Raw genomic sequence first — 13759 nt, 5'->3', positions numbered from 1 at the left:
TTAGGCTAAGCGCGCTCTAACCTCTTGGATCAGGGCTTCGCCTATCATTGGATCGTTCCGCGGTGCTTTGGGTACGGGGTGTTACACCACTTGGTGATGATTTCAACCAAGCCATCTGAAGTTGGGATCGGGCGACCCAGAACCACGGAGGTCGGAATTTTCGGAGCCACGGGAGCCTTAAGTGACTCGATCTCGAGGACCGAGTGACCCTAAACCACGGGGGTCGGGATTTTCGGAGCCACGGGGGCCTTAAGCGACTCGATCACAGGGATCGAGCGACCCTAAACCACGGGGGTCGTGATTTGTGGAGCCACAGAGGCTTTAAGCGACTCGATCACGGGGACCGAGCGATCTTAACCCACGGGAGTCAGGATTTTTGGAGCCACGGGGGCCGTTAGCGACTCGATCTCGATGACCGAGCGACCCTAAACCATGGGGGTCAGGATTTTTGAAGCCTCGCCGAGAGGTCCGTCGGAGACTCCGTCTCGTGGTTTGGGCCTCGACGCCTCACCGAGATGTCTGTCGAAGACTTTGTCTCGTGGCTCGAGCCTCGTCACCTTCCCGAAAATTCCATCAGGGACTCCGTCTCGTGGCTCCGGCTTCATCGCCTCGTCGAGAGGTTCGATGGGGACTCCATCTTGTTCATTGAGGACATGACCAGAGGCAACTTTCATCGGTGGAGTCTCTTCGACTTGGTTTCATCGTAGTGCGGGGCTTCGTGGGGCTCACCGGACAAGGGCTTGTCGCGGATTTCTGCCCAAGGGCATCGCGATGGCTCGTCGACCAAGAGCTCGACATGGCTCGCTGGCCAAGGACTTCGCGGTGGCTCGTCGGCCAAGGAATTTGCGGTGGTTCGGCGTCCAAGAGTTCATCTTCGTGTGGGATTCTTATTTTGTTGTTGAAGCTTTCCTCGCGGAGAGAAAAGAAAGTTGTCGGTGGAGAGCCCGTGGTTGTTCTCGGGAACCCCTCCTTCTAGCGTCAAAATGTTAATGCATTTTTTTTATCAACATTCACGACACACGTGTCGGGATGCCAGCTTGCGACGTGTATCGATCTTGGGTTGCAGGCATCGAATCTCCTATGGCTCCGAATGGATCGTAACGGGTGGAGATATCTCGTGGCGTTACGACTGTGGTGGAGACCTTCGGAAACTCGACGTGGGTGGTGTGAATTTTCGTGATCTTTCTTTTCCTTAGCTGAAATAGAAGACACAAAGGGTGATATATAATTAAATCTTCCTCTTACTAAGAACATGATAATTGGATTTCTCAAGTTCTTGGACACCTTTTTAGAGGGAATATAATGTGGCATAATTTCAACCTTTGTTTGTGAAAAGAAGTATGAGAGAGAAAGAGAGAATAATTCTTCTTCAATTCTAGAGAGAAAGGAAGTAGATCATTCCTCTTTTATGTTTTACTGAATCAAAAGTGAGAGATGTAGAGTAACTCTAGCATTATTTTGCAGGTATATGTTGAGGAAATTTTTAGAGGGAGAGAGAGAGAGAGAGAGAGAGAAGTTGTAGTATTTTTCTTCCCTTAGAATCGGTTTTCCTCCCTTCTTCTATATCATGGATGGTATTTATAAGAAATGTTGAACTTTGACTTTTCTCAAATGGTGGTTTCACACTATGGGAACATTAGGGGCTTGTGGCCGTTAGAGGCTTTGCCTCCAGAGCCGTTTTATGGCTGAGCCTTCAGAGTCGCTTGTGGGAACGTTTCGGGCTCATAGCCGTTACAGGCGCTACCGTCAGAGCCATTTGTTGCTTAGCCTCTAGAGCCGTTTTGCGACTCAACCTTCAGAGTCGCTTGTGGGAACGTTTGGGGCTCAGCGCCGTTAGAGGCTCTGCCTTCAGAGCCATTTGTGGCTCAGCCTCCAGAGCCGTTTTGCGGATCAGCCTTCAGAACCATTTGTGACTCAGCCTCCAGAGCAGTTTTGCGGCTCAGCCTTCAGAGTCGCTTGCTTGTCATTTTTTTATTAGGAGTGTCATTTTTTACTTGTGAAAAATAACGACATAACAATGTCTATGCAATATAAACCGAGTGTTTTTTTCGATCAAATAAACATAGTATAAATTAAAATAACAAATTGGCTTCTGATGTCAGAAGTATAAATTTAAAGAAGTGACCCTAAATATATTTTGAATTATTTGGACAGAGGTTTTTAAATTTCCAAATGCTACATGGTTTAATTAAATAATAATTTATATAATTTTTTCTTTGAAAATAATAATCTAAAGATGATAGTATTCAAAGTTTGGTATCTAAAAAGAAAAATGGATTTCAATTAAGAATTTGAAAGAAGAATTTATTGGCGAAGGGAAGATACATTTTCTCTTGTTTTACAGTCTCTTTATGCTTCATTTGGAAAAGAAAATGTGAGAGAGGAAAGTTGAGATTTATTGATAACAAATGGCTTGTATGAAGTATCAACTTTTAATCATTCCGTTAAAACTTATTGCCTAAGGTTTTTTTTTTTAGCTTTTTTGCTCTTTTAATCTGATTCGTTCATGACAAAACTTTTTTGTTCATCGAGTATGAGGTGGCAGCAAGCATATTTGTTAAGAAAACCGAGTGAAAATGAGGTGTTGTATTTCTATATTGTTAAAGCTCATGTCAATATTATCAGCAGCTCTTGGTTAATATTGTACTTTACAGTTTATATATTTATACTTGCATATGTGTAGATCAGGTGAAGCAAGCATGTCGGACGTCTCCTGCCTGCTATCCATATATATATATATATATATTAAAAGATAAGTAAAAGGCAAAAGACAAGTCTTACTTATGAGCCTAATGTTACTATGGGGCTCAAAAAAAAAAAACGTAGGCGTGTAAACCAAAGAAAAAAATGTCGTTTTTCGTTGCCGTTTCGAGGCTCCTGATTTACAAAAAAACGTCATGTCGATGGAAAATCGAACAGAAAAAATGTGAAAAAGGGCAAGTGAAATACCGTTTTCAAATGCCGTTTTCGATGGAAAACCGACGTGCCGATGGAAAACTGAACGGAAATAATGTTGCAAAATATTATATATATATATATATATATATATATATATATATATATATATATATATATATACACACGCTTACATGTATTTTTCTAATTTTTAAACTTGAAATTTATGTCAACTATATTTTATAATCTTCGATACATAATTGAATATAATATCCACGATTTGTTAATTTTAATCCCACATAACATATTTAAAAGTAAAATCAATACATAGATATATATATATATATATATATATATATATACATAGATATATATATCTATACATAGATATATATATATATCTATACATATATATATATATCTATATCTATACATATATATATCTATATCTATATATATATATATATATATATATCTATGTACGTATTACTTATATATATCTTCGGTGTTTTTTAAACACATATGAGATTTATGCCAATCATATAGTATCTACAAATTTAGTACTTATTTATATGTTTTGTTGTCTTTTTTTATCTATTTATTTTATTCAATTTGGTTTGGGTATGTGTGATTTGATTGTATTGGTTAGGAAGATATTGTATACGTTGTAAAACTCAAATCCAATTTTCTGGATTTTCAAAAGACCACTATTAAGTACTGACACTTTACTTTTTTTTCTCTATTCAGTACAATAAATATAATGAAAATTTGTGACTACATTAATTTCAAAAACGTATATACAACTCACACGAAAAGCATTTTTTATGCATTATGGTTTATCTTTGATCAAGTATGAACATCGTAGAGCTCAGAATATTCAGTGTTTAGATGGGCTCTCTTTCTTGATCAATTTTAAATTCTAAATGAAATATTTTACACATTGATTTATCAGCTAATTGCTGCTGTCAAGTTTGCATCCCTGGGTTTGTGAATTTAGATTCCAACTGTGCACCAACACAACTAAAAAAGTACAAAGATTACGACATTCATGCAGAGTTCATCTCTACTCATAACCACTGCTAACAGGCCAAAATATACGAACTTTCACAAATCTTGTTAAATTAATCTAACAATATCAGATATCGTGTGCCACAATACTCGTAACCACAACTAACAAGCCAATATATAGTAACTTCCACATCATCTCGTTGAATTAATCTAATAACATCAGATATCGTGTGCTCGATGGGCAACAACAAAAAAACATAAAAATAAATAAAAAATAAATAAAAACATGAAAACTAGAAACAAGTAGGACTCTGTGGAGCTCGTGAGGGGTTTTCTTGCTTTATTTAAACTCTAGTACTACCTAGAGGGCATATCTCCCAGAGAGATTTTCACAGCAACGTCCTATCCGTTAGAAAACCTACTGAGGCATTGAAGTTCCCGCGCAGAACCAAAAATGGTAAGCCCTAGCAATCCCACCAATTTCAAGAAAGAGCACAATATTCTTACCTCAGAGATGAAGACACTGAGATTACTGCTGCTCCAAATTCTTCAAAGGCAAACTATTGCTCTTTTTTGCCACTGCTTATCGCAACCCTATATTTTCTTCCTATCAACAAATGAGCATGATAGAGAGACCGTTCTAACTAGTGTCAATCCAGAAACTAAATACACTCTTATAGAACCTCCGATTATCACATGCGCAAATTTGTTGCAAAATTCTCAACCATCGGAGAAATTAGACCCGTTACAGAAGTGGTTAAAAAATCAGTCGAGATATTGCAATAAACATCATATGCATATTTAACTGCAAAATCCTTTTTGCCAAGCTGCATCAAACTATTCCATGTTTACAAGCCAATGAAAGAAAAGTCCAATTCATCAATTTATAACCGTACCACCTTGTTACTTGACTCATTGTAGAGAAGCTGAAAGGTTCCTTAACCACCTTCAATTTCTGTTTAAAGCCTTTTTCGTTTCTGTTCCATGTTAAGGCTGTGATGGGAGGAACTTAATGCCAGAAATTATCCACGAATCCGTAGCAAATATACCAAATACCTTAATCGCAAATAAAATAAATCCCCAATCTCTTAATGTACTCTTCTGCCCATAGGAACAGATGATGCAAGACACCTCCATTTTGTCCAATAAATTTCTTAAAGAAGACAGAAGAGGGAGAGAGAGAGAGACAGAGAATATGAAAGATATAAATATCACACTGTCGCTTCTTGATTCTAACGCGTCCTTGAAAGCTGCAACATATGCTGCGCAATGCCACGTCTTCAACAATCAAAAAGCTGGATTGAAGCCTATGAACCCTCTTAACGCCTGTAAAGTCCTTGGAACACCTTAAGATGCGAAAAAAACTTGGACAAGTTCTCTCTCCATAGAAAAAACAGTCCAATCCTACAGCCGCCTTTTTTATCGCATCTGTTCCAATAACCAAAATCACTTGTGACCATAGTGCTCCTTTTTTAGTGGCTACACACCACTTAAGAAAATAAAGAGAAGCCCTGCCTTCAGTAGCCGAGATCCCAAGCAGAGAGTAGTGACTCCACCAATAATTTTTCATTGATACGGCATTTATGATAAGAGAGGATAGGATGAACACAAGAAAAAACAGAAAACAAAAAGAAGCAGAGAGAAAATGCCTCGTTACCTAGTAGTACGAACCAGATCCACCGCTACCCATATAACTACTTCCGCCACCACCACGACCAGAGTACAAGGACGAATACGAGCTACCACCAACCTATAACATACCAGTGCCACAACAAGAGATATAATAAGCAGTGGTGAGAAAAATGTTTCTCCAAGAGACTTTTGTAAACAAATCATACATCGGAACCACGAGGTACGTATTCACCACCACCACCACCACCACCACCACCACCATAGCTTGACGAGTACATTCCACCTGTATCATTAGAACCGTAAGAAAATTGATCACCACCCAAGTTCATGACGACGACTACTATACATTAAACCTACCACCTCCGTAACCCATGCCCTGACGACTACTATACATCCCGTGTGAATCTTGACCTGTTCTGCTGCTGGTATATCCTACATTGGAACGCCCAAGTCGATCCCCATAAGCATCTCCATATTGAGAGGCACTACTTGCATACTCATAGTCCAGGCGCAGCCTCGACTGTCTGACACTAGAATCAGCGTAACGCGGAGGAACATCGTCCTAAACCAAGAGTGTTTTGGTTACGGCCACAGAGGGAATACTGAAAGTCCATAAATTTTGGTTGATATTGAATGAAAAAAATTTACCATAGAAGAATATGGACGTTTCGACCCGGGGACAATATCATAATCCCGAGCACGCACGTCACGATAACTGGGAGGGGGAGGGGGAGGAGGTGGAAGCCTCTCAAACCTTTGACCGTACGTATCATCTGCATAAGCTCTCCTACTCGATGAACGAGATGTACTTCTAGGTGGATCAGAAAACCCAGGGCCACGTGACGTGTACTCGTCTCTATATGAGGCACGTCGCTCCACAACAATCCTGGAGCTGTAATCTACAGCAGCAGCTCTGCTTCTTGGTGGAAGAATTTCTTCACGGCGACTATATTCCCTCTTTGAGCTACTTCTCTTTGGGTATGAAGACACTGTAAAATAAAAAAAATAAGAATAAAATTCAAATGCAAGCCAAAATTACATGCACGGGAAAAGAATAAGCACAGTCATACCAGGTGGTGGTGGTCTCTTATCATATGGTCTGGATGGAGGCGGCAAATGCCTGGTCCGTGGTTGTACAGACATCACGGGTCTTCGATCTCTTACTCCTGCAGGCCTCTTCATGCTTGGTGGAGGAGCACGGCTCCCAGAACCTCTCACGCCATGCCCAGAAGCCTTGCGCGGTGATGGGTCACCCCAAGAACTTCTAACAGCTCGCCCAGAAACACGCGAAGACCTAAAATCCCCACGGCGAACATGCTTTCCTTTGCCTTTTTGAAGTGGCCTTGACAACCTAGCCCTTACTTTAGCCTGAACACAGAAACAGAGTATCATCACGTTTTATATAAGCATGAATGTATGTTGGCAGACTATAAAATTTTTATGTCTAAGCATACTCAATATACAAACAGCCATAAATATACCTTGGTGTCTCCATCCCCCAATTCCGAATTGTTAATGCTCTTTGCACATATCAGTGCAGCATCATGTGTGCCAAAAGTGACAAAACCAAAATCTTTACGCTTGGCAGATGGCATATTCCGAGCAAGTTCTATCTTCACAATCTCACCATGCTTCTTAAGCAGCCCACGCACACGATCCTCATCCCACGTTGCAGGGAGGCCATCCACAAATACAGTTTTAACCTGTAAATTCATAGTTGAGATGAGAAATAATCAAGAGTTGAAAAATATCTATATATATATATATATATATACATATATGTGTTCATGTGTGTATGTATACTGGTTTCTTTTATTCGTAACCCAACAATTTTGAATGGGGGAACTCGAGTATATAATGGTGTCGGTACCCCATGAGGAATCAAACCTCAGCCCACGAGTTTAAATATATCATTGAAAATGGAAGTGCTTCAAAATGGTTAACACGTATAATATTGACACTACGAAAATGGCACAGAGCTGAATTCCATAAACTCGGCCTACTTTGCTACATATGCCATTTGTTTACCTTTCAAAATAAAAGGCATATATTAATTAAAATATCATAAGTACTTGATAACATTTTAGAAATTAAATAAATAAAAAACGAAGCTAACAATATATCTCTTTAGTTAGATGTCAAATCCTCAAATAATGAAAAGAGTAAGACAATTAGATCCATATCACAGTAATAAGATACATGCCTACTCTATCAAGACCGTGACCATATAGGCTCTACCATGGGCTCTACTACTGAACAAATAATTGTAGTTATCAAGTATCAAATCTGTCGGATACCTGTGCCATAATTTCATCACCGGGATCGATGAAGGAATCTGCAAACGAAACCTTGGCAGGTCTATCCACTCCGAATACAACATCTCTCTTTTGCAGACGCTTAAAGGCCTCCATGGCCTCTGAGCGGGATGAAAATTCAAGAAAAGCAAACCCTCGATTCATGCCCTCGTTGTTGCCATCCTCTACTAATGTCAAATCCTCAACATTCTCAACTCCATAATGTTTCAGCTTCTCTTTCAACTGAAACCACAGTTGAACGAGAATGCTCAGTTAACAAGTAAGCTAATCTTTGGTCAGCACTCAATTGTAACTTCCTTTAATTAGTATATCATGAACATAAAAAACAATATACTTACAGCTTCCTTGGTCCATGTCTTGCAAATGTTACCCAAAAACAGAGTGTCGCTATCTTGACTGGGAGTAACACCACATTTTTTCCCATTTATCTGAAATTCGGCCATTCAGAGTGTGAAATTCGTATATGAGAGAACGTAAGCTTAACATACAGATTATGAGATCAAAATTTACCAGCGGATGTTTAAGCTCTGAGACAGCACGTTTCGCCTGTTCTACTGTTGCAAAACGCAAGAATGCAAAACCCTTGTTCTTCTTGGTTTGTGGGTTCATCATCAGTCTGACCTCGGTAACTTCGCCGATTCCAGTGAAAGCTTTTCTTAGATCCCCTTCAGTTGCATCCTTATCCAGGCCACCAACAAAGATTTCAAACTCCTTGCGCTTACGCCTCTCCTTCACGACTTCCTGGTGCTCGGCCTCATCCGCATCGACTCTTTCCACATTCTTCTTCCCTTCGCCAGCACGCTCCTCGTACCCTTCAACCTCGAGTTCTTCATGTGCATCTTCTAGTTCCTCTTCTTCACCTTCATCTTCTTCATCTAGATTCTCTTCTTCTTCGTGCTCGTCCTCTTCCTCTTCATCTCCCACCTCTTGGACATCCTCTTCTTGATCGATTTCCTTCTCGTCATAATCAACGCCAGCATATTCCTCTGTTTCGTATTCTGGATCATTATCTTCCAGTTCCAACCTTTCGTCCTTCTCATATTCATCCACAGACTCCTTGATTTTATCTTCTTCTGTCATTAGATAGTAGTTGGCAAGCAATCCAGTTAATCACAAGGAAGGGACTTTGAAATTAAGAGACTAAGCGAGTCTCGTCATCCTTTGTTCCACGAAAGATTCATCACGGCTAATCTCAAGTTAAGAAGGAATCATATCCATGCAATTAGATGAAAGCAAACAGAGATTACATCTCCAAGTTAAGAAGGAATCATATCCATGCAATTAGATGAAAGCAAACAGAGATTACATCTCCAAAACTTGTCAGAAGGGGCTAGAATCGACAAGTTTGCTAACAATAAGGTTGTTGCTTAATATGTGAAGCTTTAGTGCGAAAACCTTCCACTCAGAAAGAAGAAAAAACAACGCAGTCGACCCACCAAAGCCAATTGGGGTAAGAAGCCCTTATCATCTCCATGGATAGAAAGTCAACCCTAAAGACAAAACCTAAAAACAACCCACTCGATCCCAATTAGTTTTCTTTCAGACTTGAACATACAGTGTAATACTTAAATTAAATGATTCTAGTTGCAAGGAACAGAATCTACGTCAAGGCCTCCCTATTCGTTTTCTTCTTTAACAAAAAAAGAACCAGTAATCGTTCCTGATAGGTAAAAAAAGAAATAAACTCCCTCCTTGATTATTCTGTGCATAAAACCAAAAAAAAAAAAGGGCAGAGACTTGAAATTAATAACGAAAAATCCCCAAAAAAATAAGTTCATAAACAGCACAAGATCGAATTTTAAATGACTAGAAGCTTATTCAGATCAACAACGAAACCATAGACAAGAAAAAAAAAAAAAAAAAACAACAACAACAACAACAACTTACTTGCGAAAGCGTTGTCGTCCGATTGTGATTCAGATTTCACGGGGGCCACGACGGCAGCGGTTTCCATAACCAAGGGCGGCGATAGTTCGACTACCGGCGGCGGAGATTTCTCGACGACCGGGTCAGCCTCGACCTCCGCTTTGATTTCCTCAACCGGCACCGGAGCTTCGTCAGCCGGAGCGTCGTCCGGTGGAGGCTGTAACTGCGCTTTCTGCGACCCCTTCGAGGCCCTGCCTGCTCTCTTCTGCGTAGCCCCTCTCTTTAGCGTTCTCGGCGGCATTGTTGATGCGTACGAAAGCGAAACCCTAGTTCAATTTTTTTTTTTTTTTGTCTGTGTTGCTGAAGCGAAAATTTTGGGGTCGATTTAGGTCAAGTCTTCCCCTTTTTTAAATTATTTAATTTTAAAGAAAAAGGTCGGTTTGTGGAACTGAAGGAGTTAATGGGCGAGTTTGGTAGGGTCGTTTGGCACGGCTTTATTTTTTTAAAAATTACTTTTTTAGGGTATGTTTGGTTATCAACTCAAAAACTGTTTTTGAGTTTTCAAGAATGTTTTTGAGTTTTCAAGAAGTAAAAATATGAAACAAAATTGGAAAATGTGTTTGGTAAGGTGTTTTCGGATAAAAGTTTTAAAAAATTTTGAAGTTGTTTTGTAAAAAGTAAAGAAAACTGAAAACAAATAAAAATGTGTTTTTGGAAATTTTTTTCTTCTCTTCTCTTCTCTCCTCCTTCTCTTCATCTTCTCTTTTCATTCTTTCAAAAACAAAAATGAAAACTATATCAAACACTTTTTTCAGTTTTTTCACTTTCTCAAAAACAAAAATGAAAACTGTACCAAACAGTTTTTTAAAAACAACTGCAAAATAATTTTTCAGTACAACTACAAAAATTAGAAAATAGAAAACAAAAACTTTTTGAGTTAACTACCAAACAACCCCTTAGTTTCTGTTTTTTTTTAACTGACAGTTGTTTGATAAACTATTTATAAAACAGTTATTACTGATAACAAAAGCTGATTTAAAGTTTGGAAAATAAATATATTATGGTCAAAAGATTAAAATAAACATGTTTTTCAAAATTAAATAATAATTATTAATATGCTTATTTATATGCATATATATGAATTATAATTACAAACTAGAAAAATATGGACGACAAAAATTTATTTTATTTTTAATATAAAGTTTTTTATTATTCACAAAAATGTAAACTACAAAATTATCGTTTCTACTAAACTTGCAGCAATCTCATCTCTTAACTTGTCCATACTACTCGAAAAAGCCTGACAATCTTCATCTTGATCTTCAGTTGTGTCGTTTTCATCCCCCTCGTCATCGCCCTCTGTCTCGTTGAATATTTCAAAATTCATCTCTTGTCTTGCATGCATTCGAATATAGTTATGCAATGTCATAGTTGCGATAACTATTTTTACTTGATTTTTGAATGGATAACTCGGCATGACATTCAGGATTCTCCATCTTTTATTCCACACTCCAAAGCTCCGCTCGATGACGCTTCTCAGAGAAGAATGCGCGCGATTGAAGATTTATTTGCTTGTAGTAGGTTGAGCTCGCCTCGCACGAAAATGCTCTAGATGGTATGTTTGACCTTTATACGGACCAAGATATCCAGCCAAACTAGGATAATCAGCGTCTACCAGATAATACTTTCCTGTGACAGATCAAGTGGAAGAAAATGATTTAGTTTAAACTGTATGCAAGACAACGCAATAGAAAAAAAATTATAGTCATACCTTCTGAAGGTTTTGGAAAGTTAATCTCGGTATCACGAAGAGCGGCAGAGAATACCCTTGAATCATGCGCACTACCTTCCCAACCGGCATACACAAAAGTGAATTTCATATTGAAATCATATACAACCAGTACATTTTGAGTGGGAATCTTCTTTCTACCGATAAATGGTACTTGATCTATTTGAGGTAAAGAAGCTGGAACGTGAACACCATCTATAGCACCAATGCAATCCTAAAAAAAATATTAGTTAGTTTATACAAATTTTATAATACAATATTGATTAAAATAAATCACAAAAGTATTATCATAACACCTTAAAATGTGGCATATATCTTGAATCGTTTGCTATTTCTTTAGGAGTACTCTTAAATTCTGGATTAGCAGATTTTATGATATCGACTCTCATTAGACATAATATATCCAACATTTCTAAAAAATATCGACTTATCGTCTCACCAGAATGTTGAAACATCTCTTGCACTAATCGGTTTCCTAGACCATGTCCTAGAATCAGTAGAGTCATTCCTAAAATCTCCAATGCAGTCATATATCTTGAACCTTTGAATCCGTAACTTGTTTCCAAGTTATTGCACAAACTTATGAAAATCTCTTTTTTCCATTCTGAACATTTGTTGGCACCGAATTTTGTTTCCCCTCAACATCTCTTGAAGAAAAATATGCCCCATTTTTTTTTAATCCATACAAGGAACTTTATGTATGTATGTATCATAATAAATTTGCATCAAATGAGCAATTTTCCGTATAAGAACACTGTGTTCATTATGTTCCTTTTTGGCAATAATGTCGAACTCATCATCTGATGTGATATACATTTGTTCCTGAAAACGAATATGTGATACCATAAGACTAAATAACATTCGATGAAAACATCATTTATACTAAAAAAAAAAGTAAAAGTAGCTTAATGTGTAAAAAGAAATAAGTAACCAAGGAATATAAACGAGACTAACGTTCTCGTATTGTTTGATTATTATAGTAAATAAACAATGAATGTAGTTCTCATATAAGAACGCTTATTTAATACAATTGATTAAAAATTCAAACGCACGAAACATTTGGAGCTCCTCCTAGATTAGAGCCATAAACTAGATTATACTCGTAAGTGAGCCAACAACTTTGAGTATGTGGATCTTTCATCGTTGCAAACATCTCTCTCTTCTCGCGACTCTGAAATAGTCCGGTCGCAAAAAGCCACGTTTGGATGTCCAACTAAAATACTAGGCAGTGACAAAACAACTTCCATTACTTCAGCGATACTAGTACCAGGCAAATCTTTGCGTATTACGTATATGGTGTCGCTTCGCTCCACTAACTTTTCTCCTTCCACCGGCCTTTTTAAACTTTGGAAAATTATTGACGTCTAGTGGATTATTGTTGTTGTTCACATTCTTTTGCGGATTCGGCTGAGAGATTGGATCCTCCGATTCATCACTTTTTTCTTCTAAGATGTCAGCACTAGGAAATGTCTCATTACCATCGTAATGACGAGGGTTAGTTGTAGTTGAAAATGCATATACTCCAGTTGCAACTATATCCTTGAACATCGTATCAAGTTTATCTTCGAAGTCGGGAGAAATGCCTTCTTTGCGAAATTTTCCAAATTTTTTATTCTCCTACAAAAAAAAAGTGGTATCTTAGTTGTAATTTAAATTTTAAGTTTGTAAATGTTTTGTTTTACGATACAAACCTTTATTTTACTACTCCACCACTCTTCACTTGCGTCAACGGTATTGTTGTTACCATTTCATCCAAGGCTAGTTTCGTTTCCGATCAATTGCTTCCAGAGTTTCCATTCACCTTTCAGTAACTCAAGCTTATTTTTCAACTGAGCTTTATCGTATACTCTTTGTGTTTTCTGGGAAATATTTTTCACCATATTCTCCCCTCCTATTTTGGTGAAGCTTGTTCCCGGTCGATGTCCAGCTTCAATCTCCGTAATACATACACGTCGCATAAGATATCAATCGCATCATTATCTCATATTTCTTTTGTTCGAGATCGTATATCTTGATTTTCAGTCATCTACAAATAAATATTTAATTCGAATAAATTTTTACTACAGCAAAGTCAATACTATTTAAAAAAAATGAATTATTTGTACTATATATCATATAAAAATAGTAAATATTTAACTTCCAAATAGAGTTTCATTATTTGTAATTTTTTTAAATAAACTATTGACTCTAATTGTTAAAATAACTAAAAAAAATTAAAACTGTAATGTTTTCGCATGTTTTTTCAAAAAAAAAA

At 37.7% G+C, this 13759-nt stretch overlaps 1 protein-coding gene across 2 annotated transcripts; it reads right to left on the bottom strand.

Moving 5' to 3' along the window:
* Positions 1–4940: 4940 nt before the first annotated feature.
* LOC149390412 (RNA-binding (RRM/RBD/RNP motifs) family protein) lies at positions 4941–10098 on the bottom strand. 2 transcript variants are annotated; one of them, XM_089619100.1, is made up of 11 exons: positions 9738–10098; positions 8361–8923; positions 8189–8278; positions 7833–8072; positions 7017–7238; positions 6606–6903; positions 6184–6524; positions 5893–6097; positions 5742–5818; positions 5561–5653; positions 4941–5331 (listed from the first exon to the last, which is right to left on the bottom strand). In XM_089619100.1, exons 1-10 carry the CDS (start codon positions 10015–10017, stop codon positions 5561–5563), a joined length of 2409 nt encoding a protein of 802 aa, XP_089475226.1. In that variant the 5' UTR covers positions 10018–10098; the 3' UTR covers positions 4941–5331. The 2 variants fall into 2 exon arrangements, with proteins under 2 accessions (XP_089475226.1, XP_089475227.1); XM_089619101.1 differs by having other exon boundaries at positions 5896–6097.
* Positions 10099–13759: the final 3661 nt, after the last annotated feature.

The sequence above is a fragment of the Urtica dioica genome, chromosome 7 (genome assembly GCF_054948205.1).
Source record: "Urtica dioica subsp. dioica isolate 48M chromosome 7, U.dioica_male_clone48M_v1_H2, whole genome shotgun sequence".
Classification (NCBI taxonomy): Eukaryota; Viridiplantae; Streptophyta; class Magnoliopsida; order Rosales; family Urticaceae; genus Urtica; species Urtica dioica.
This window is presented reverse-complemented; position numbering and strand designations above follow the sequence as displayed.